Source organism: Enoplosus armatus, chromosome 5 (assembly GCF_043641665.1).
Source record: "Enoplosus armatus isolate fEnoArm2 chromosome 5, fEnoArm2.hap1, whole genome shotgun sequence".
NCBI lineage: Eukaryota > Metazoa > Chordata > Actinopteri > Centrarchiformes > Enoplosidae > Enoplosus > Enoplosus armatus.
The window spans coordinates 19,391,732-19,416,566 of NC_092184.1; the positions used below are offsets into that span (position 1 = coordinate 19,391,732).

The following is a 24,835-nucleotide window of genomic DNA, read 5'->3' on the forward strand; positions in this document are numbered from 1 at the left end:
TTCTCAAACAAACTATTTGCTGCCTCTCTCGCTATATCTTTCTGTCTCTCTTCCTACCTCTGTCTGTGCATTTAACCAACCCCCCTGCTGAGCTGTACATGTCTCTGAAGAGCCAGCCCTCCCATGGCTCCCTTTCTCTTGGGGTTGATGTCCACTGTTACAGCTGGCTGGTATGTTGAAAGATGGAGAGACAGTGAGAGAGAAACTCAGAGAGAAACAGAGAGGCAGAAAAAGAAAACAAATCACTGCATAGGGAATAGGGTTAAATGTTTTCCCGTGGTTTGAAGTTATTACTTTGAGGAAATGTATCACACTGTTGCCAGGGAACGGGGATTTCTTTTCAGAAGTAAAGTTTGATTTTGAAGGAAAATTCTGTGAAAAATCAACATAAAAATATCATCAAAAGATGGAGAAAAACTAGTTCATGCATTTGTTACTTCTAGGCCGGATTATTGCAATGCATTATTATCAGGCTGCCCCAATAAGACGCTCACTTGATCCAGAATGTGCACGTGTACTGACAGGAACCAGGAAAAGAGATCATAATTCTCCCATATTAGCGTCTCTGCACTGGCTCCCTGTAAAACCCAGAATATACTTTCAAATCATTCTCCGCAGGGTTGCTTGTGGTTCCTAGAGTCTCCAAGAGTAGAATGGGAGCCTTCAGCTATCAAGAACCAGGTTCCACAGGAGAGGGTTCTGGAGGCAGATACCCCCCACATGGCTCAGGTGAGCCCTGAATCACCCCTTAGTTATGCTGCTATAGGCCTAGACTTCCAGGAGACTTCCCATGATGCGCTGAGGTCGTCTCTCTTCCTCTCCCTCTCCATTCCAGACCTTTATTACTACATTAACAGAATTTCAAGGTTGCTCTTTAGTACATGACTTAGACTTACTAACTTATGTTTTGAAGAAGGTGACTTTGTTTCATTAGATATAATAATCATCAGCAGGCATACACACAGATAAACACAGACACACAAGCACAAACAGGCAAAAAATATTGCATTACTACAGTTAAGTTTCCAGGTGTGGATTTTGGTGAGAAATCCAGGTTAATGTAGATATCATTTGCTTGGCTTCAGCAGTGATGGAGGAAGTATTCAAATCCTGTATAAAAAAAAAAAAGTGGGTACCACGCTGTAAATATACTCCATTAAAGGTAAAACTCCTGCAGTGAAAATGTTATTTATGTAAAAGTATGTATGTAAGTACAATATGTATATGTAAGAATCAAAAGTAAAAGTAGTCAATGCAGAAAAATGTCCACTGTGACTGTTATGCTAGAATATCATTAGATTATGATGCCTCAGCAGCATTTTACTGTTGTAGTTGGTTTATTTTCCAGAGTAATCGATTAGATTGATTATTTGGTTTGTAAAATTTCAGAATGTTTTTTTTTTTTAATTTTGAGAAGCTGGAACCATTATCAAAATAGTACAGGTACATATTTTATAAGCTCCTCATATGTTCTGTATGTAAAACTCCTAATCTGTAAAGTAAGTAGTAACTAAAGCTGTCAAATAATTGAAGCGGAGTAAAAAGTGCATTATTTTCTTCTGAAACATAACAGAGTAGAAGTAGCATTAAAAGAAAACACTCAAGTAAAGTACAAGTACCTCATATTTTACTTAAGTACAGTACTTGAGTAAATGTACATTTTGGTCTACTTCTATGAACAGTATGCCTGTGATAATGAACATAATATTTATCAAGTTGACTTGGGCCTGTGTGCCTCATTCTATGCCAAAGCACCGCAGCAGAGTCCCAGAAAGGCTTTGAGCAGCGTTAATCCAACACATGCACATTAACATACTATAAATAACATGAATACATGCACAAGTACACAGACACACATACCTAATGGGTATTCTCACACATGTATGCGTCCATAAACAAACACACGTAGGCTACATAGTCCCTTACACACACACAAACGAAGCCAGCACACACAAACCCAAACACACTCACTCACTCAGCACTAAAAATTCCAAAGAGAAGTTTACTTTTCTCTCAAGCTTTGGCCTCCGGATGAGTGGAAAAGGAAAGCAAAGATGACCAAAAAAAAAAGCCACAGAGAGAATAAGCAGAGAGTAGTGTGAGAAATAAACAAGGGGCAGAAACAGGAAGTGGCCTAATGAGGAGGAACTAGACCCTGTGTCATCATGGCAAATCAGCTCCTATTTCCATGGAGGTCATGAAAGGAAATATATGTCCAATATGACGATTAAGACTAAGCCTAGACTTCCCTCTGAGTTATGCTTAGAACCAGCCATATTTCAGGTTAACCATTGTAGATGCATATAACACACAGGGCTTTGACAATAAAGACCGGGATTTGCATCCTCCTGTATGTCCCGTGGGACAACAAAGGAACTTTGGTTAAGGTAAGGGAAAGATTGTGGCTTCAGTGAATCTTAACAAAGTAAACATGTCATGTTTCATGCTTCAAGTAACTTTGGACTTTCTCAATATTTAACCAAGACCGCCATCTTTCTCTAAAGTTAACCAAGTGTTGTCAGAGAACATTTTTGCAGATATATTCTGTATGAACATTGTGGAACCTACCAGATATGTTAATTAACACATTTTTTCTTATTATGTTGTTCAGAAATATAATTGAGATGGCATTCTGTTCCTTCCAAAATGTATTAATGCTAGTATACAAACTGAATGTCTAGGGTTGGAATGTGGGACATGCAAACAAAAGCATGTGTCTGTGTGCTAACTCACACTGTGTCGGATGTAAAATCGGCCCTGTTTTCAATTCAGCATGATGTTCTTGTTATTGTTTATTGTCGTTGAACTGAAGAGCAGAATATAATCAGAATGACTGTCTGTGGCTCAGTGCCAGTAATCTGTGTGTCCTGCTGAAGTGACCTGGAGAGAGGCAGTGAACCCTCAGTGATTCATTGCTGGCACTGGTGAAAAGTAACTACTGTATATATTTACGTAAGTACCGTACTTAAGTACGTCTGACAACTATAGTTGTTGTTTTTGTGATGATTTCACATGAAACCACGATCAGCTTATTAAATACAATGGATCATTAAAGAACAAGAAGTTCCCAGGATTTTTGACTTGTGACCCCTGACTGTCTGGTTGAGCCCCCTTGTCATGTTTCAGATATGAGTTGTTAGCAGTTCCACCAGAGAGACATTTCCCCATTAAACTTCTCAGATGGTTTCATTTAAGTAACTTTTGGAGGCCTCATGACCCCTCAGGTTTATCTTGTGACACTTTAGAGGTTGGGAACCACTGAGCTAAACTGTTAATACTGTAAGTATGTAGTTAAAACTAGCTCCACCTCGACCAACCACAGTACAATGCTACAGTAAAACACTGTTTACAAACTGATGCATCAGTATTACCAACCTAATAAAGCCAGGCACAATGATATTTCAGTCACAGGGGCCATTTTTCTGCAGAATTTTTACTTCTGATAGTTTCCATTTTGCTGATAATACTTATGGACTTTTATTTACATAGGAATTTGAATACAGAATATTTTCTGTAGTGTGAAAACATTGTCATTCTTATTATTGTTATTCTTCTTCTTATAATTATTATTGTTATATATATATATTTTTTTTTTTTGGGGGGGGGTCAGTGGTTTTAGTTAGATAGACAATATTACTGTTACTGTTGTTATTATTATTGATATTATTACTGTAGTTGTAGTAGTAGTGGCAGCAGTTGTAGTTGTGGGTGGCGGACAGGGCCAGCCCAGCAGACGTTGGACAGACATTCTGTCCACGCCTTCTTCATCCCATCAATGCTGTGTCCTCATTCACTTCCAGCCAGACACAAACTGCTAACTGACAAGGTAAGACGTCACTAATGCTTTTCATGAATTGGTATTGGTAGATTCACTATCAGGACATGTCTTTTTTTCTTTTTTTTTGAGACGTTTGTATGAATCTCTGTGTGAGCGCGTCTCTCCCCAGCGCGCGCGCCTCCTTATTAAATGCAGCTCCGCGCGGCTCTCACTCAGGAAGCTCGCGGTTTGTTCAGTCTGTGTCTTCTGAAAGTGAGGCGGCTCCACGAGCCAGCTGCGCGCGGGCAGTCACTTGCGTCTTCATATTCACGGCCTTATTGTTTCCAAATATTTGGGGATGATAATAAGACGCTTTTGAAGGGACACACTTGCTGCGGGAATGACCCCCCCCCCCCCCCCTCCTTCTCTTCTCTCTCTCTCTCTCTCACACACACACCGCTCTGTCCATTGTAAACCAGTGCAAGCAGGCTTATTGCCAGTTCATTTATTGTACGGCCCATTATGGAAATATTAAACATTTGTAGAAATGTTTAACTTCTCGCTGTTGTTTACTATTGTGTCTCTTACAGAGTGACACATGCATGTTGGTATTTTCCACAACAGCCTGAATGCTCCTGTGTCTAATTATACAGCATCTAAACTTGGACTATGCCTTGTACAGTAAAAGTAACCAATCTAACATTAACCCTGGTCCCTGATCCTTAAACGCAACTCCATGAACCCTGAACAAAGGACAGGATAGCTGTCATTAATTTGTACTGAACTTCATTCACTTCACTTCATTATCATATTATTGGTTATTTACTGCAATATTTCAATCTAATAGGCTACATTTTAATATATAAAGGTTAATAATAAAGTGTTTGTGTGTGCGTTCTTTTTCTCGCCCCAGGATTTTCCATGGCGACAGTCTCTCTGTGTACACACTTCGCCCTTCTGTTTCTTCTGTTGCCTGATTTCCTGACTGCATCACCTGCCACCTCAGAAGACCTTGTAATAAATACAAACCATGGGAAAGTTCAAGGGAAGTTGCTGTCAGTGCCGGGTGGTGATGTTAGAGCCTTTCTTGGAATTCCTTATGGAAAACCACCTCTGGGGAAACTGAGGTTCAGAGCTCCGGAGACAGTAGAGGGATGGGAAGGGGTGAGGGATGCCACCAAATTCCCAAATTCCTGCCACCAGATGCCAGACACAGCCTTTCCAGGTAGGATACGTGTTTACACAGATGGACACAATGCATTCATGCACTATATACATGTGCTGGAAATTATTCAACTCTGCGTTGTGAGTTAAGAAAGAGGTCCGGTAAATAAAACACCTGTCTGAAGTGTCAGCTATTACTGGATGACTCATATGCACAAAGTATCAGATAAAGATTCTTGTCACACCCAGTGTTTTGACTTACTATTTACTTGATCGTTACTCATTTGATATGAGTAATGACCACTTGCAGGTCAAATTTCTTTACTTTTAGTGTCAGCTAGACAGCATTTCTTACAAAACAAAATGAGTAGCATAGCATTGTATCGTAATGTGGTGTAATGTGCATCTACAGTAGGGTGTGGTGTAGGGTGCATGTACATAAACACGTACACCCTTTAAATGGTGAGAAAAAGAATAGATGAATAGCAGATGCCCTTTTAGTCCCTTTTAGAATAATCCAAGCACTGAAAACATTGGATCCTGAACTTCCCTGTTTATGATGTAACTTGACTGCGTCCAAGCCCAACCCGAAAAAGACATAATGAAATTACGATGGCATTAACAGGGGTTATTTTTATTCTTCTAGTAAACTGCTCTTCATGTGCAAAGTCGAAGGACTGCCCATTTAAGTTGATGCTTTGCCGACTTAAGTCAGACTGAGAAGCAGGTGAATCTGGTTAAGTGGTGCGTTGTCACACTTGTTTGAATAGGAGGTGACTTTAAAAGGCCACTGCACTAACTTGAGGTAGGCGTTTCAGTGGGCGGTGGCAGTTATAAAACACCATGTCACATATATACACACACCCACGCACAGTGTGTGAGTGATTGGAATATTTATCACTGTATTGCGGACAGTAATAAATCTTGGGTGTGAATGGTAAGAAACAGTTTTTATTAAATTAGCAAACAAAAACGTGTCTATTTATACACATTCATGAGCACACATGCACAAATTGAATTTGATACAAGCCTATTCCCCCACCCAAGAAATGAATTGGGGCTGGGTCATGGATGCATAGCTATTTATAGACACAGCCACCTGTCAGGGGTGGTTTGGAAGCTAGCTCCGACCAGTGCCAGGCATATGTGCCGGACAGAGGAAATGCCCAAAACATACTCCAAATATAGATATGACAACACAAATAGATATGGACAGAAACTGCTGATGATAGACTGCTGTTTCTGCTTTCGACAAAGCGGGGCTCATTAAGAGGAAAACAAACCAGGGATTTATCTATTTATTTACTTACTTACTGCTTCTGTAACTGTTTGACTCCAAAGTTTACTTGTCTTAATGAAGTTGAACTTAAACCAATGTCTGACGCCACAACCGTGTTTACCTCTAAAGATCTGAAGGATCAGAGATAAGACTATCTATCGATTGCTAGGCTGCAGTCTGAAACAGTATTGACTCTGATTAATATGATCATTCTTTCCAGGGTTCAAAGGAGCAGAGATGTGGAACCCAAACACTCCTCTGAGTGAGGACTGTCTGTACCTGAACGTCTGGTCCCCACGGGTCAACAAAACCCAGCCTCAGAACTCAGTACTGGCTCCTGTTCTTGTCTGGATTTATGGAGGCGGGTTCACTGTTGGAACGTCCTCTCTGGACATCTACGATGGTCGCTTTTTGAGTAAATCTGAAGGTGCTGTTGTGGTTTCAATGAATTACAGGTAAAAACTGAAAATATAAAATGCTAATAAATGAGTGGATATAGTTACTGTATGGATTCTTGCCCTCATTGGAAGTTGCATAGGACTAAGGTCATCAAAAAATTGTTGCTGGTTTGGGTGCATTAAGCAAAAGAATGTATAAACAGGAAAGTCCTTATCACTATGTGCAATACCATTCTCTTTACTCATTTAGATTACTGCAGAATCTATGAGAGCAAGTGAATGTGGCATTTATCTTCAGCTAAATGCTTCCGACATCTTTTTCACATTTTTGTGCTCATTTATGACAGACTCGGACCTTTTGGATTCCTGTCTCTTCCTGACAACAAGAACATCCGGGGTAATGCGGGCCTGCTAGACCAGCGCTTGGCCCTCCACTGGGTGGCCAGTAATATTGCTGCTTTTGGAGGTGATTCTTCAAAGGTAAAATGTATTTGTCTTGTATGCTAAAATCAGATAACCAGATTTGCTTAAATTCAAACAAACAAGCTGTTGGCTTGTGATTTGCTGTTGTTTCCAGGTGACTCTGTTTGGGGAGAGTGCTGGATCAGCATCTGTGGGCTTCCACCTGCTCTCTCCGGGCAGCCACGGTCTTTTTCAGAGGGCCGTGATGCAGAGTGGCACTCCCAATGCACCCTGGGCCACAATCAGCAAGACTGAGGCTTGGAACAGGTCAAATATCCTCATTGGTTCTCTTTCTCATTGGTTTGCATTCTTTCATCCACAACCACCTATTCTTACCCTTGCTATCCCATTCCCCACTGTCATTCTCTATATCATATCTGCCACATTCCTCCTCATCTGCCTTGCTCCCTCTCTACGTCAACATCCAGGTCCATGAAGCTGGCAACATTACTGGGGTGTCCCACGTCTCATCCAGCTCACCTGGAAGCGTGTCTGCAGCAGGCTGACCCTGGGAAAATCACATCAAAGCAATATGATGTTCTCACACAGCCTACAATCTTAGCCCTAGCGTTTGTCCCTCATGTTGATGGAGACTTCCTACCAGATACAGTTGAAGTAGGTGTGTGTGTGTGTGTGTGTGTTTCTGTGTGTGTGGGTGGGTGGTTATGTGGAGAGGTATATAGGTGTGAATGTGCCTATTAGTTACAAAACTAAAATTTTCAACCTTAGAGTATCAGTTTTATTTCAATCCTAAATTTGAAAAACATCTTGCATCACAAACACCAAACCAGTTTTGTTTTTCCCTGCAGGTGTTGCTGAGAACCGGTAACCTCCCAAAGAAAGAGGTGCTGTTTGGTTTAAACAAGGACGAAGGGACCTACTTCCTGATGTATGGAGTGCCTGGATTTGACATCACCAGTCAGAGTCTCATCACCAGGGATGAGTTCCTGAATGGAGTGAACTTTGCAATGGCAGATGCAGATGATGTCACAAGAGAAGCTGCAATTTTCCAGTATACTGATTGGACAGATGAGAAAAACAAGATGAGTAATCGTGACTCGCTGGGTACTCTGGTTGGAGACCAACTGTTTGTTTGTCCTGTGCTAGAGTTCGCTCACAGGTAAAGAGCAATTCTGCAATTCTCTTTAATGATGTGGTCTGACTTATGGTCAGGTGAAAGCCATTAAAAGTAGTGTGGTATGGAAGTAAAAGTAAGGCAGAATTTTAAGTTTTCAGACCAAAAAGAGCCCTGCTTTAAAAAAAATGGGCTGCGTTGGTGGGGTCGTGCTGTTCTTACACACCAGAAGGTGCTGAACCAGAGCTAGTAGGATTATGAAGGACCTTCATGACCCCAGCAATAGACTATTCCAGCTTCTGTGCTCTGACAAATGCCTCTGTAGCCACAAGTCCAACACAGAGACAGGAGGAGAGAAGAAAAAGCTTCTCTCCTCAGGCCACTGACTGACTGACCGACTCTGACCCTCTGTATATCCTCAGCCTTGTCTGGCACATTGTCTTCAGTGAATCCTTTGCACTGCCCTGCACATTGCATACAGTATTTACCCTTGTGACATATGTAGCTACATTTGACTTTTTTTTAACATATATTTATATATTCTTTTTCATTCAGCTTTTTATGTTTTATATATATATATTTTATCTCATCCTTATTTTTCACACTAGTCTTTTAGTGAGACCTTAGGAGCAATCAGGAGCCACATTGCATTTCACTGCATATATTACTTGTGCATGTGACAAATCAATCAAAGAACACATTTTTGAATTCTTGTTTGGGTAACAGGAAGTCATTGAGTAATTGATCAGTTTGAAGGCGTATCAGACACCAAAACACTGCACAGTAGTTTATTATAACATAGACATAGAATGTTACAACTCTTGAAAGTCATCGCGCTGGCAATCATTTTATCTTTCATCATGAATAGCACAAGCGAAGCAGAAAAATAATATAGACGTTCACTGTATAAAGTCATTGGCCGACACAGCAGCTTGCAGGATAAGGTTGCACTGCGTTGCCGCAGAAGTTGAGCCATGTCTTTGTTGCTAGATGAACCTGCATTTTCCTCTGCTTTGGCACCCTCGCTGCATCAGCGCTGTACTTCTATTCACACAAATGAATGTGCAGTGCTGTTGTCTGTCTGAAAGCAGCCTAAATGCCCTATCCAACTGGATGGTTTGGGTCACCAACATCCTAAAAAATACTGCAAAAAGTCAATTGTCATTTCTTGTGGTTGGCACATATGTTTGTTTTATTTTCTCTAATGATCCTGACCGAGTGAAGTGCAAAAATAGTACAATATTGTCATTCTTTTCTAGGTACTCACAACGTGGTGGTAAGACTTTCCTTTACTTATTTGACCACCGGTTGTCAATAAATCCCTGGCCAGCTTGGATGGGCGTAATGCACGGCTATGAGATAGAATTTGTCTTCGGAATGCCACTGAATGCATCCCTGGGATACACGAAGAATGAAGTGAACATGACCAAGAAGTTCATGAAACACTGGGCCAACTTTGCCCGGACGGGGTACGCATAATCAGATAGACAATCAGCCACTCAAGCTGTGTGAGGACCCTCATGACACTGTTGAATTGTCTTGATTGGCTTTTCTTTTTGTCAGGAATCCAGGCATTGATGGAGCTAACTGGCCCGTGTTCACCCCTGAACAGCAGGAGTATGTCACTCTGAACTACAACCACCCAGAACAAAAGAGGATGATGAGAGCTAAAGAGTGTCACCTATGGAACAAATTCATGCCAAAAATACAGAAAGTCTCAGGTTAGACACACACACACAAGCACACACACAACATCTCTCTATCCATTTATATATCTATCTATCACACACACACTCATACGTACACACAGAACAGAAATATAGTTATCGGTAGTAGGAGGCATTGCGTCAGAGACGTCAGGGAGGCGTTTTGCCTTGTTTAGCCTGTGGAGGAGATTTGTATCCTGGTTGCTCAGTCATCACTTCACTGAACACTGATCACACACAGGGTGAATAATACTCATACACCTCTCCACTGAGGTCATTATTAACACACACACACTGCACCGTTATTCTGCACATTTGCACATGTAGAATTTTGAAAGTACAAAAATACATACATGTACATATACACACAAATCAGCTTACATTATATGATCCCTTTCTGAAAGATTACAAAAGTCTCTGTGTCTGCCACTTTCTCCACAGATGAGCTGCTGTCTTGTGTTAAGGCAAATGGGATTTTACTCCGCTGTAATTACCTGTTCCTCCTCATTCTATTGGTTATAACTTTAATCTGTTGATAGAGTGAAGAGACCTGACTGGGCTGGGCTGTTTCACACAGACATATACAACAGTTTACATTCAAAATATTGGACAGAAAGAATGAATAAAACTTGGTCTTCACTATTATTGTAAACATTTTATATGTGAATATTTATAAATGAATTGATTTTTACTATATTGAGTTTGCACTTTAGTTACAGAAACAAAATACACCATTGGCAGGGAATTAGTATTAGATTAGTTTGTGACTATGCAGTTTACTCCAATCTGTCAGATTTTGGAATTTGACTTGCACAAATAAATTTTCAACCTGCAGAAAACGCACTATTTCCTAATTATTTTCATTTTCATGTCTAGTAGACTACTTCATCACAAAGAAAATCAGGGATGATCTGGATTTGTATTGATGTATACTCTATTGTACTGATCAGTAAAGACCACGTAATGATCATTAGAGATGTGGATAATGAGGTTGACGAACAGTGGGGTATTCTTTAAATCAATAAAGTGATTTTTATGTATTATGTTGACTGATTTTATGTTTGTTTGATTGACACTCACACATGAATGAATTTATGAAGGATGGAAGGAAAAAATTGTAATGTAAAAAATGTATTTCTGTGTTTCTTAGAGCATTAAAAATTAAAATCTGACTATATATACTGTATATATTTGGGTGTATAAACTGACTTGTTCTTTTTTGGGGGTGAAAATCTGCAAGTACACTATCGCCAGAAAGTCCTGTCATACACACATGATATAAAGCATCAGGAAGCATTATGTAAACACAAGTTATTTGTAGTGTCAATGGCAAACAATCTCATATGCCATTAGTACTTGCTGAGTGATATTTATTCTTGTCATCCGAAGTGTTTCACAGTTTAGCATACTGTGTTATTGTTCCTTGTTCTGTCATTGAAGACAGTAATGTGATAATAAACAGTGTCGCCGAGCAAAGGTCAGAGTGTTGATACAAAAAGCTAATGAGATGTTGGAGAGAAATGAACTGCTTTGGTTGAATGACCTTGAATGCTGTTTAAAATCCTCTGGTGCAAAAGTAATTACATTGTTTGAGCATCTGGTGCGAAGTGTGTGCGTGTCTGTGAGTGGGGGGTATTTTTTTAAAAAGTTGTGAAGACCTTTGATATGACTTTAACATGTTATTTAGTATCTACTGTTATCTTTAACAATTTGTGTTTTTCCAACCAAAATGAGCCTGTTGTTAAATAACCTGTTTGGACCTCATCCTTTCCCACCACAAACACACACACCTATATAAACTCACACACAATAACTTAAGAAAGCTCTTTTCTATTTGACCTTTTACAGTGACTGATGTAAGATGATCACTGCTTACAGGGTGTGGTGTGTGTGCCCATCTCTGACACTGTTAAAGGAAAGGATGGAGAGTAAGATACTGAGAGCAGGAAAGTTGCAGAGGGAGTATATTTGGCAAAGGTGGTCTGTTGAGACGTGACCGCCGGCATTAGCAGTGACATCATCACACCCTTGTTTCTGAAAACTTTTGGTATTCTTTCCAAATTGAATCACATTGTCTTCAATGTGCCTCATCCATAATGGATGAAGGTAAAGACAGTGAGTGGAGCAAGAGGGAGGGCGAGAGACACCGAAAGAGAGGGAGAGAAAGAGAAGACTACAAAGAAAAAGAAGACAAAGGGGATCTTTGTAAACGATTCTAAGGAAGTCTTTGAAGGTACAGTACAGGAGTTATTTCAACCCTGGCTGAGCATCTTCACTATGTTAAGTCAAGGTGATCCTCCTCTCTTGTCATGGCCACAGGGATCAAGAAAAGCTGAAAATGAACCACCAATGTAGACGACTGTTTAACCTTTTTCACCGCCCCTCAAGTGGGAATGACACTGTGGGACAGCAGGGTTTTTGTCCTTGGCTGCATCTGTTCTGTATTTTGGTGGCTCGCCTTGTGCCGCAGTAATCGGACAGGTGCAATAGATGGACTGGCAATCATGTGGCCACAGTAGTTTTTGCCTTGGAGACCTCTCCAAAATCACAAAAAAAACATTGTTTTAATTTCATTATATTCTTTGACCTGTAGACACATACAGAAAAGGTACAGTTTTATTCCCATCATGGGGCAGCTGCAGCTGGTAAAGCAGGTCAGTCATTCATTGTAGGTTTAGTGATTCGATCCTCCCGTCAATATGTTGGTGTTCTTGAAGGACTACAAATCCTAAATTGTTTTCCAGGCCAACACCAGTCTGTCAACGTTTAAATGAGAGTCATGAAGAAGTGCCCTGTTTTGCTTAAGTAGAAAAGTAATATTTACTGTAAGCGCATTCCATTTACCATAATGCCTGAAATGCAAAGTATCTAATCTAAATATTTTCGAGCTACAAATCCTGAGGGTTGATTCATTAACATGTGAATCATGAGTGTTGATCCAACGGCACAGTATAGATATAATTATTGATATATTTTACAGTTACTATGAGACATAGTCTCACAGGCTGTCCTTAGGCACTGCGGCACTAAATGCCAATGTCAGCATGCTAATGAGAAAGACAGTGCTAACATGCAGATGTTTAGCAGGTATGTCTTTTACCATGTCCACCCTCTTTCGTGTGTTAGCATGCTTACATTTGCTAACACAAAGTAAAGCTGAGGCTGATGGGAATGTCATTCGTTTTGCGGACAGACTGACTCCAACCCTAGAGCCAAATTGTTAGCTATTCAAGCTATTCAAGTCGCCCTTATATCCATTGTTGTGTATGAAATGCTGGGTTTTGACTTCTTCACAGCTTATGCTAGCAGTCTACAGTCTTATAGGAAGAACTCCCAAACTTAAATTAACTTAAATGTTTTGGGTTTTTTCAGCTGTACAGCCCCTGTATCATTACACTTGAGAAAATTATAGTTTCATCACCAAATTATATACAAATCATATTTTTTGAACGACCGACAGCTGCTTCACAGGAGGTTTGTTGTTTTGACTCATGTCAGTGCCACAGTTTAGTTCTCAGACATGACACTTTGACAGATATCAGGGGTGAGCTGTGATTAACGCACATGACAGTGACAGCTTCATTAATTAAGAGGACAACACCTCCCACTGCGTGTCATGTGAAATTACTATTACCAACCCCCAGGCATAGTCAAGGCCGAACACGTTGTCAAGAGTGACAATGCTTGATGTGAGAGACTAACAACATTTGTTTCACATGAGGCAAAAACGTGTGGGGAGTTTGAGATAATTGCAGTCCTTAAAAAAAAAGGTACCCATTCGAAACGACATTTGAGGCATTGCATGAAATTTCAATTCTCAATGGAATGACTCTAGCAGCACTCAGTGTTCACTGAAAAAATCAAGCTTACTTCGATCAAGATATTTCTTAACCTACTTCATTCCGTACCATGTAATGCATTTAAACTTTGAATAAGGTGCGTTGAAATGCGTCCTTTGAACTCAAAATTCTATAATAAAAAATGTAAAAAGTACTCATCAGCTGACATTGCCTTTCAGTGAAAATATTTCACAACCATGGAATGGTGTTTATCTGGGTCCAGTCATAAGTTCAAGCAGTGGGGTCAACATGTGCTTTTTCTGACAAACTTCCCTCAGGTCCCTTTCTGACACATATTCAGGCCAACTGAGAGATGTCCTGCTTCCTATCTGGTATCTCAATCGGTCAGCTGTTCATAGTTCACCGTCCAAAGGAGGCACCCGCTTGGCTTACCAGGTGCCTTATCCACCTGGCTCCCCATCTCTGAAATGGCTTGACTCTGAGGTGACGGCACTGCTGCGACAGTGGTGAATGCTGACAGAGCTGAAGAAATTAGACAACCTCTTGATAACACATTCATCGTTTCAGTCATTTGATACTTTCTTCGCCGTTTATATGAAAATAAACTGAAATGTTTGGGCTTTGGACTGATGGTCGGATAAAACGAGCAACCATGGACACTGGGAAGTCAGAACAGGCATTATTTTCGCATTTTCAGACAAAATGAGAAAATAATCAGCAGATGAATCCATAATGAAAATAATCAATAGTTGCCCTGGATGCTGATTTTGAGCAATTAAATGTTTTACATTGAGGGGCACAAGCAATACAGAGTGACATGCAATTACAGTAGAGGAACTAATCAAATGATGTTACTGTATACGGCCTAGCCTTGCCTCTCTTGGTCCCTGTTTATAGAATGATTTTATTCATCAATTTTATTCATTTTGAGTTATTAAAGCCTTAAGTTTTTCAATTAGTGGCCTGATCGTGACCTGTGATGCGACAAGGCCCTGTAGGTATTCACTAAAATATGCCGCAATATTGATGGTCACTGAGCAATTGCTCTTCATGCCCCAGAGCTGGATCTGAGGCTGGCAAAATCAGTATCATCTTTTTTAAATAACTCTTTAATACTTCATGACCTTTTCACTATGTTATTACAGTTCTTGCACTCGCACTGATTTTATGGCTGTTTAGTCTAGATGTGTCTACTTCATGATACTTTCCTGTATGCTGATCTATGCTGAAACTGTACCTTTATAAATCACTCGATAACATTGATGTTATTTAAATAGTTCATCACTGTTGTGTTTTTTGACCAATTACTTTCAAAACTCTAACTTTCAACAAATTACTTCTCTCTGACATTTCCATGCGCCACGGGTCATTCTGGGAAACCAGACTAGTAAAAATAATGTTGGGTTTTTCTCTGCTGCATGTATTCACGCTGAGGAGAGAGACGGGGTGATGGTGGAGGTTGAGGGTTCTCACATACTTTGGCTGATACATGTGCTTGGTGTGGAGATAATTTAAAAAGACAGATATAGAAGAGAGGAGGGCACGAGATGGAAAAGATTCAGGGTCAAATACATTGATTTGAATTTGGTAGCTGAGAGGCACATTTCTTCTTTGTATGGAAACTTTTAACACACATCTTTACACTCTCACCTCAAGTATGTACCCTTATGAATGTACTGAATGTATGAATGTAATGACCTTACAAGAAGACTGTAAATCATATACATCAATTGCTAATCTAATTATCATGTATTGATATAAAGTACAGCAGTTACATAACACAAACTAGCATGAACATGGGCTGAGTTCAAAGTGATGAAATGTTATCTTCAACTATGAAACTCAAATGCAAAATTAATAAGAAACACGTTGGATGCATGGGATTGGAACTGTATTTTCTCACTTTTTTCAACAACAAACGTACAACAAAAAAAATCCATTTTATCTGGTGGAAATGTATAATTTAAGCTATATATATATATATTATTAACAGCTTGGATCACTACATAAGTACAACTTTAACTTTCTCCCCTCAAACACTTTCAAAACAGCTTCAACAGGACAGATGGAAACTAGCACTAGCAGTTCAGTTCGACCGACACGTAACCAAACCCATGATTAGTACCCCCGTGAAAAAGCAGTACTCAATTGGTTAATCCCTTAACAAGAAGCATTTCAGACATCCCCTGGAGTTAACCAGAAAACACTATTTAACACCATGGCAAAGTGAGAATGAGTCTGACCTCGGCTGTCAGTTGAGACAGAGACACCCATCATTCAAATGAGACAGGCGATTAGGGGAAGGACAAATCCAGACAGCTAAAGAGAAACAGAGAAAGACAGAGGGAGGTACAGGATGAGATGGGCATAGACTGCAGTGATGTGGGAGAGCAGAAAGATGATGGGGGGATGTGGAAGAGAAATTGGGGATACAACAGCAGTGAGAAGTGAGTTCAGACACAGAAGGGGTGAGAAATAGACTGAGGTAGTGAAAGGAGAAGTTGGCGGGGACAGAGAAAGAAAATGCAAGGCATAAAGAGAGGGAGGATGACTCCTTTAATGCCGACCAAGAAAAATAAACACAAAAGTCTGTGAAGAGAGAGAAAAATATGATAAAGGGACACACAGAGAAAGTAATGAAAGACTGAAGACTTTCAAAATGAGAAGGGATTTGGTGACACTGAACGATACAAGAAGGCAGCCGGCTTTCATCAGGCTACTGATGAGTGGAAGCGGAGAAATATAATAGCATCATTCCATGGAAATTGAAAAAGGTCCCAGAAATGTTTTTTGAAATCACTCTTATGCACATTGTATGGTTTATCGTGGGGCACTGGGATCATTTTTAGCTGTGGAGAAGATAAAAGAAATATACACAACGTCAAGCATCTCATTTGCCTGATTTCAACTTTTCCCTCACCTCAGTTCCTCCTGTTACAACAATTACGCAAAGTCTTCTCACACTCATTCACCCACAAGGACAGACATTCCCAAATTTAAAAAGACAGAACAATAGTGTAGTGCTTTGCTGGGTTGCATACCCACCGGTATCACAGTACTATCAAGCTTGTTAGTATAATATGAATTATACTTCTGCAGTCTGCAGGATGGAGCAAGTAGGACGTGTCACTTCTACAGCTCACATGAAGCCATTGACCATATAAGCGTTCTTTCTTTCCTTCCTCTTCCTCCTTTCTCTCGCTCTCTTTAGTGAATTTTAAATGATGTATTTGCAGCTTATTTACTCTGTGTTCATGTTTCTGTATTTCAATGACTGTGTACGACAGTTGGAGGGAGCTTTAAGCAGGTTGTGAAATTTGGAGACAGTTTAACTGAAAGTTCAAGTTTAAAATGGCTGAGCACTGACTGGGTTTTGCTGAATTGACATCTGACTGGAGGTGTCAAGAATATATATGTGTGTGTAAAATACTGAATTAGTGTAAACTTTTTCCCTTGGTGTCACTCCCTGTTTGTGTGTATGCTACGAGGTGGTGAAAGAAGGTCTTTGTCGGCGAGATTATGAAGCAGACATGAGGGACTGGTTTGCCGACCAATGAAAACTGCCAGTTCCAGTGCAGACATCCAGTTGCACACAAGAGAGATTATAACCTCAGATGTGAGAGGTCAAATTGGTTCCCAAAGGCTATAATTAAAATATTTTTAGTTTCAGGCATTATTGAGTGATAAAAGTCTATTAATACTTCACCCCGGAACTGAGTAGTATTGGTGGTTAACTGAGCGGAGTCACAATAACTGTCCTGATTTAGATATCACAATTTTTAGCCACATTGACAGAGGACGTGCAGCCATTATCACCAGTAAAGAAAGCCCTGACTCATGATTATTCACTGTAACCTCACAGTAGTCTCATTAATGTTATAATTTTATGATTTGTCTTTTTCTAATTTCTTATTTTCTGCATTAAATTGTGTTCTACTACCATTTATACTCATCAAACACATATCTTTAAGTTAAGCTGCCAGTCTAAACGCACTAACTAAAAGCTAAGTAACTTTTAAGGGGCTAAGTGGAAATAAAAAGTGTAAATAGAACAGGAAGTGTAGTGGAAAAATACATGTCAGAATTGCATTGGCCCAGATTGTATGACTCTTCTTTCAAAACTGGAGGTTGTGTATGTAAAAAAAGATAAGAGGGCTATTGACAAAACAGACCATAATAGCTCACTGAGGTAGTGCATGCAGTGAGAGATGAAAATAAAGTTCTTTTGAAGTATTTATTAAAAACAACATCTAAAAAGCTTGCGTGCACTTTTAAGGCGGCCCCTAACTTCAGCTCCTGTTTTTACAGTGTACTGTTAAGTCGCGCAAAGTAACACAGGCTTCAATATCCTGAGGTAAAAATAACATGGGCCATCAGTCAAGTTTAATTCACTCCACAACTAATCTAGTGAAAACTGAACCTTGCCAAATGTGGAAATATTGGAAATATCAAACTTAAAACTATCGACACCTCCATGTTTTTAGCCTATAGGTTTTTTTGTTTACATTCTTCCGTTTCCTGTTCTCACTGTACAGAAACCACCTGGATTACTCAATATCTGAATTTATGGAGCGCCATATGAGTCTCGATGGACATTGGGGAGCCTGAGGCTACTGTAAGGGGGTAATTCAGCTGACTGTAGCAAGGTGTATATGATGTACAGTATGTGTGCTTAGATTTGACTGAGTTATGACTTTGGCGTGGTTGGTTTTCTTCTTCTTCGCGTTTGTAGACAGAAAGCTCGTCAAACACACACCTGTGTGGAGAAGTTGTGGGTGCAGTACTTAGGGCAAACCAGATGACGTCAGGTGACGTGAGACTGGCATGATTAGAGGCTCCTCCATGTTGGAGTTCATCACATGTGAACTGTGTGCTAATGTGTTGGACAGAAACTGCTCTATTATTAGATTGTTTTTCAAAACACCCCTCAAGGGTTTTAAATGGAGGAGAGCCAGGAGTAAAACAAATGTTTGTCTTCCAGTGTATTGTGAGACCAGGCGTTGCAACAAAAAAAACTGCTGGCCCGACCTTTTTCCCTGGAGGAGGAGGAGGAGGAGGAGGAGGAGGCTGCAAGACATTATGATAAGGTGAGTTGTGTGTCATAGCATAGATCTGAAATTGGTTTGCTTTGTGTAATTTCTATTTGTGGAAATTAGCCGTCTCCCTACATTGAAGGAAAGTAGACCTCCTCTCCTCCTCTGCTTAATGAGAACAGATGACGGTGTGTGTGTCACTGAGAGCTATGGAGAGAACAATAGGATGATAAAGAATAAGACCAGGAGACATCCGGGGATGGACTGTCCTCGTCTATTGCCAACGCTTGACAAGTGAAGGTGAGGAAGGAATTAATCACCACATACACAATGAAGTATAACCCTAAAATAAATGATCAAGTAGCAGCGTGACGGATGTTTGAGGTCAACTCTGCACACTTGAAACCTGCAGTCACCAAGCTATATTTTGGCTAACGCTAGTTTGATTTCTTCTCCCTGTTTGGGAACATTTGGGTGGAGGAAAGAAGTGTTCTGCCTACAACTACAGTACCAATGTGGCTGTTCGTTTGCCAGCGGTGGAAGATGCTGATGTGAGGAACACTGCAGCCTCTAGCGGCCCCAAGCTGGGCTTAGGTTTTAAGCCATGTTAAATTAATGCATTATCTGATTAATATTACCTCCCTTTCAGTAACGGATGGATTGCAGTTAGATTTGCTTTTTTCTTTTTTTTTTTTAGCATACTGTCATATTTAATCCGTTAATCCCCAAACCATAGCATAAAGTACAGTAACAGCCTCCTTCACCTTACATACATACCATTAAACCTGTACGTAACAGTGGATTGTGTAAAGCACCTGTGTCTTTCTATTGCTATACAAAACCTAATGATGCAGTATGTAAAATGCATTATTCTCTTCTAATCTTGCACTATAATTAATGAAATAAAGTTGGACATGAATTGTTTTTTTTTTTCTTAACAATGCATTCACATTAGTTCGGTGATCTTTTAGAAAAACGACAGCATCAAGCCTCACTCAAAGTACTTTCAATCATGTGCTTGGTTCTTTTTGCTCCACTCATTTAGTCTTTTCATTTTCTCAATAGGTAATTCATTCATTTAATGAGCATTGCAGAGACAAAAGCAAGGCTAAAAACAGAACAAGACACATGATTAATTAAATTAATTACAGGAAAAGACTTAACATGATATTATTTCATTTCACTGGTGTCTGTGTGCCCTGTTATACACTAGCAACCTGTCATGGGTATACCCCCCGATTCTGAATGTTTGCTGGGTTTGGCTCAAGGCCCCCTTGACCCTGTAAGGATGAGGATAAGCTAGGAAACATACTCCAATCCATCCATCTTCTATTTACTTTTTTTCCGACAACATTTTGTCTACTTTTTTTTTCTGACTTAACTTTTTCGGAGTTGTTCAGGAACTGGAGCCCATCCCAGCATTACATTACACAGCACATTTGGTGAGAAGCAGGGAACACCCTGAACAGGTTGTCAGTCTAAGACTGTCTCTCATTTACAAATAAGCTCTACTCCTACTAAATAATTTTAGTGGAAGTTTTAGTTATTTTATTATTTTTTTAATTTAAATCCGTTGGAATATCATTGTTTAATGTAGATGCAAAGGAATATGTGATTGGATTGTTATAACAAGCATTTCAGACGTCAATAGAACTTCGTGAAAACAAGGATTTGTGAGTGACAGTTATTTCCACCTGCCGTGTATGAAGCTTGTAGAATAGGTATTAATCTCTGTTGGAAACTGAATTATTTTGCATGCACAGTTAATCATGCTGGATTTGCTTACGTAAAAGCAAATGTCAATTAGAGGTTCAACTCTTTCAAGTAAAATTGAGCCAGCTTATACTGTTTGTGTTTGTGAAAGAGATGATACTGTGTGCTTAAAGAAAAAGTTTAAAGTCTGAAATGTCAACAAAAGTTTATGGTATAGCTTTAGTGCTGAATAATTTGCTCAGAGAGTGAAATTGGATCCCCGTGATGCTGTTTGAAGCTGGGGAGAAGCTGTTTTGCTGTGGTGGTCCTAACCTTTTTCTGCATTTACAATGCAAAGAGGCGTTTGCTTGACTTGCTGTTGACTCTCCTTGCTTCAAAGGGGTATTTTTTGGATATGTGATAAAATTTGAAATCAGTGCTAGGGATTTGGGGATGATTATGAATATTTCTTTTTCACTCGGCAAGTGAGGAGTGCATCTTAAAATCTAACCACAGAAGATGAAAATGCAACCATAGCAAATTCTAAACCCAGCACATGTTCACTTTTACCTTCAAAATGCACCAGCTTTCATTCATCTCACCTGGAGAATGAGAAAGGGATTAGGAAACAAAGTAAACAACCAGTCCTCTCTCTCTCTTGTCTTTAAGAGCAGTTTATAACCAAATGTCAATGGTTTTCTTACGCATCTATACAGAAAAGCTACAGCTCCGTGCATGGCACTACTCTACCTGATTCACCCGCCAACAGCACTAATTCAATGTAAACGTGGTTGATTACAGTGGCATTCTATAAACACCCTCTCTTTGAAAACAAATGTGTGCCTATTTTTTCATTGGTCTCTCCAGGAAAGAAATCCACTTAAATCCTTACAAAAGAGCAGTGATGCAGTGCTCCAACCTTCTTCAGACATTTTTCATTTGATCAATAAATAAAGGGTTATATAGATAAAAAAAAAATAAACAAACATGTGCTGTCCTCTCTTCATCCCTCCATCCTCTCGGTGCATTGCTTTTGCCAAGCGCCTTAGTGTTGAGCTGCTCTCTTTTCAATACCGCTGATTAAAAATGTCTGATGCATCAACACGACTAAGCTGATTACAGATTTAGTTTCCCTGAGCAAAGGTTTCCAAAGAGTGCCGGGGAAAAGAGGGGAAAAGAAGTGAGGAATAATAGAACACACAGAGTCAAAGCGGCGGAATTGCGTCGAGTGTCTAATATTTTGAAAGTGTGTGTGATTGAGGGAGCATGCTCTTCTGTATCTGTGCGAGCCGCTTTGAGTGGGACTGAATATGGAGTGTGTAATTTTAAGAAGCAAACCTCTCAGGAAGGAAGAGGTGAAAAGAGATTGTGTGAGTGTGTGCTTTTGTGTGTGCAATGACTGTTTGCGAGGGGAACCTGCCATAGAGGCCCTTTTCTGGGGATGTAGAGACCACAGATATGACTCATATTGGTCACGCTTTTTGTTTTTTTCACGTTTTTTGTTTTTTTTACCTGTGAAGTCCATCTTTTTCAAAACCATCTACTTCGCTCCCTCTCTCCGGCGTTCTCTCATACACCTGGGTCACCTGGCTTGACACATCCTTTATCCATATAGCTTCCGCCCATTCTTCATCTTTGAGGCTCCAACAGTGGCACATCAATAATATCTGCCAGATCATAAACTTGCAGCTTTCCTGGTTTTGTAACAAATGTCTTTTGTGGCTCTTCTTAAAAGACTGTCATGCTTTGTTCACAGTCTGTCACACACCTCTGGCCCTCTGGCTAAAGAGGTTTATACCAGTAAGCATCAGTAAGCTCTGCCCTGGAGCTGTGTGTACCCTTGTGCCCACTCCAAACTGCAGAGGACAGATGTCTCAGATGAAAAATTATTTGGGAAATAGTTTGACCTATTTTACAGCAGATCTTTGCCTCCAAATTGGGTGGATGGAACAAAATCTAAATGTTATCGAGCAAATGTGCCTTTTAAATGAAGCGCACATGAATGTTTTGGTTAAAAATTTGTATTAGAACTTCATAATGCAGGACATGCTAGTCACATTATTTTACAGACAGAATCCATTCTGTTTGGTTTGATGCAGATTAAGTTTCAAACTTTTTCAAATTCCCAGCTGTTACCCTGCCCCGAGCATGAGAATTTGACATGTGTCATAGGCTTTGTTTCCTGAATTTGACTTGGTACTGCAGACGACCCCTGGCAATAACAAAAATGACGTTCATGCTGTTATTGAAAAACACGTCTCCATGTCGACAAAGTCAGTCTCCCATTCAGTTTAGTACCTTGAGGCTGTACATTAGCATGACATCACAGACTCTGTCATTTCTGCCTTGTTTCACTTTGTCTGTCCACAAATGCTGCTTTGTCCACATAATGAATAAGTTGTTTTTCTCTGTGAGGGAAAGCAAATAGGATATTCTGCCTAAAGCAAAGGGGGAGATTATCAAATCTTAAAAAATGATGATTTGTGTAACACAAAAAACAAAACCTGACAAGTTGTCTATCATACAGAATACATAAAGAATTGCTGGATGTATGGCTTATTTATTTTTTTGGCTATGTTTATTGTGTGGGATTTGGATATGGGCTACACTAGCTGTGACAGCTGGACTTTTGACTCTTAGCCTTTAAAGGCAATTTAAAGTCTCTTTTAAAGTATGTAAAGACAGCTTACACAAGGCAGAAGACTGTAGAGCATTCCAACAAAACGTCCAGATCACTTGATTTTTATGTAAAGCGAAACAATCAGTCTATTTGAAAATTAATCTTCTGCGTTAAAACAAAATGGTTCTAAAAAGTTTCCTGGGAAAAACAACAAGGGCTCGGGTTTGTATCTGTGGGTACAGTTTAATAAATGACAGTAATCGCTTTAGATATCTTAACAGCTAGCTGCACCTTTTGTTATTAATACATTGCCTACTATTACTAAGTGTATAGATCACTTATGGCATATTCAATGCATAAAACAACAAGGTGGAAAATGCTCTGGCTTGATGAGATTATATTCACAAGGTCAGTCAAAGAGGCACAGTAGTCAGCCACGCCCCAGAGCAGTGAGACTGAACCACAGACTGTATATAAAGATGGACGACATGACAGCTCCCCAAAAGTGAAGCCAAAACATCTTGATCGCCCCCTGGTGGCTGGTTGCAGTACAGGTCATAAACCCTGCACCCTCCATGTTAGCGGATGGGACGTGGGCCAAACTACAAAAATCAAAGTACACATCAAATAAATTTTACCCAAAGATGGCTTCTGTCATTTCAGGTAGTTCTTATCAGGCTGGTGTTTGTTCAAGTGTTCGTTTTTCTGATAAGTTTGGTTTTAATTAGTTATTTGATGCTATAAAAACGGGACTCCAAATGACGTCACCAGCGCAAGATGGCAGCGCCCATATCCGGGATATTTTGGCTTAATTTTGTACAGTGGGAGGAAGTGGAGACGCGCCGTCCATCTTTATATACAGTCTATGGACTGAACACACATAATCCACATCCAGCCACGGTAAATATGCAACTGAATATGTGATATTTAAATATATTAATGATATGAATATATTAATAATTGATAACATCGAAAGATACAAATGACAACAAATTGTCATATTTGAATTTTCAGCTTAATTCAGATGTCCACTTCAAAACTGGTTCACTGATGTATTGATAAATCCGCTCCCACTGTAGAATAATGTAACACACATTGATGAATGTTTCCATACCCTGAACAAATCAATACATTGAGATTGATAAAAATTATATTCTTTATTCATTAAGGTGTCGTGATAACTTTCAAGAGTCAGCAATTTAAGGCCCATCCAATGGGCAGGCTTTAACACTGAACTCATCCATATTCATGACACCCAGCCTTTTTATTTCAGGCACAGCAGGCGGGAAGCAAGAGAAACTGAGATCTAAAGAGAGATTATGATGCTTCACAAAACATAGAGGAATGGAAACCAAATCTCTCTTGTCCTCCAACACTACCTCTCTTTCTCTCTCCATCACTCACCTAATTTCAACTGCCTCGTTTCTCTTTTTAAAGATTTCTGCTGTTTGTGTGTATGGTTTGTGTGCATAATTATCTGATGATATTATCTCATTAGCTTTCCATGTTGCTGTTTAAAACACTTAACACATATGTATCAGAAACCTGGGAGGAAAGGTTGGGGGACATAAATAAATGCTGTGGGTGAGAGTTGGCATAGCTGTGTAGGTAATAGTATGAGTGATCCACTGTGCGTGTGGATGTGTTTGTGAGTTTGCTGACACGAGGCAATGATTAAAATTTATATATATATATATATATTTATATACAGTATTTGAAAACATAACTGCGTTATGATAAAAATACAGCAAACAACCTGGCAATGTTTTATGTGTTTCTGTGTGAGAGTGAGCCAGCCAGTGTGTGCGTGTACATATTTGGTTGACCTTGGACTAATGCTCATTTATGG

The 24,835-nt window shown here is 39.7% G+C and overlaps 1 protein-coding gene across 1 annotated transcript; it reads left to right on the forward strand.

The window, feature by feature from the left end:
* Nucleotides 1-3,808: 3,808 nt before the first annotated feature.
* Nucleotides 3,809-10,985, forward strand: LOC139285506 (cholinesterase-like). The gene is made up of 10 exons (XM_070906073.1): nt 3,809-3,826; nt 4,671-4,982; nt 6,421-6,655; nt 6,946-7,078; nt 7,176-7,327; nt 7,489-7,675; nt 7,870-8,180; nt 9,395-9,604; nt 9,699-9,856; nt 10,283-10,985. Exons 2-10 carry the CDS (start codon nt 4,679-4,681, stop codon nt 10,375-10,377), a joined length of 1,785 nt encoding a protein of 594 aa, XP_070762174.1. The 5' UTR covers nt 3,809-3,826; nt 4,671-4,678; the 3' UTR covers nt 10,378-10,985.
* The last annotated feature ends 13,850 nt before the right edge of the window (nt 10,986-24,835 follow it).

What these genes read in the sequence shown, in the direction of transcription:
- LOC139285506 (XM_070906073.1), top strand. Translation starts at nt 4,679, where the DNA reads ATGGCGACAGTCTCTCTGTGTACACACTTCGCCCTTCTGTTTCTTCTG. An exon ending in TCCTACCAGATACAGTTGAA is followed by an intron (nt 7,676 to 7,869) that starts GTAGGTGTGTGT and finishes TTTTCCCTGCAG; the next exon opens with GTGTTGCTGAGAACCGGTAA. An exon ending in AAAAATACAGAAAGTCTCAG is followed by an intron (nt 9,857 to 10,282) that starts GTTAGACACACA and finishes CTTTCTCCACAG; the next exon opens with ATGAGCTGCTGTCTTGTGTT.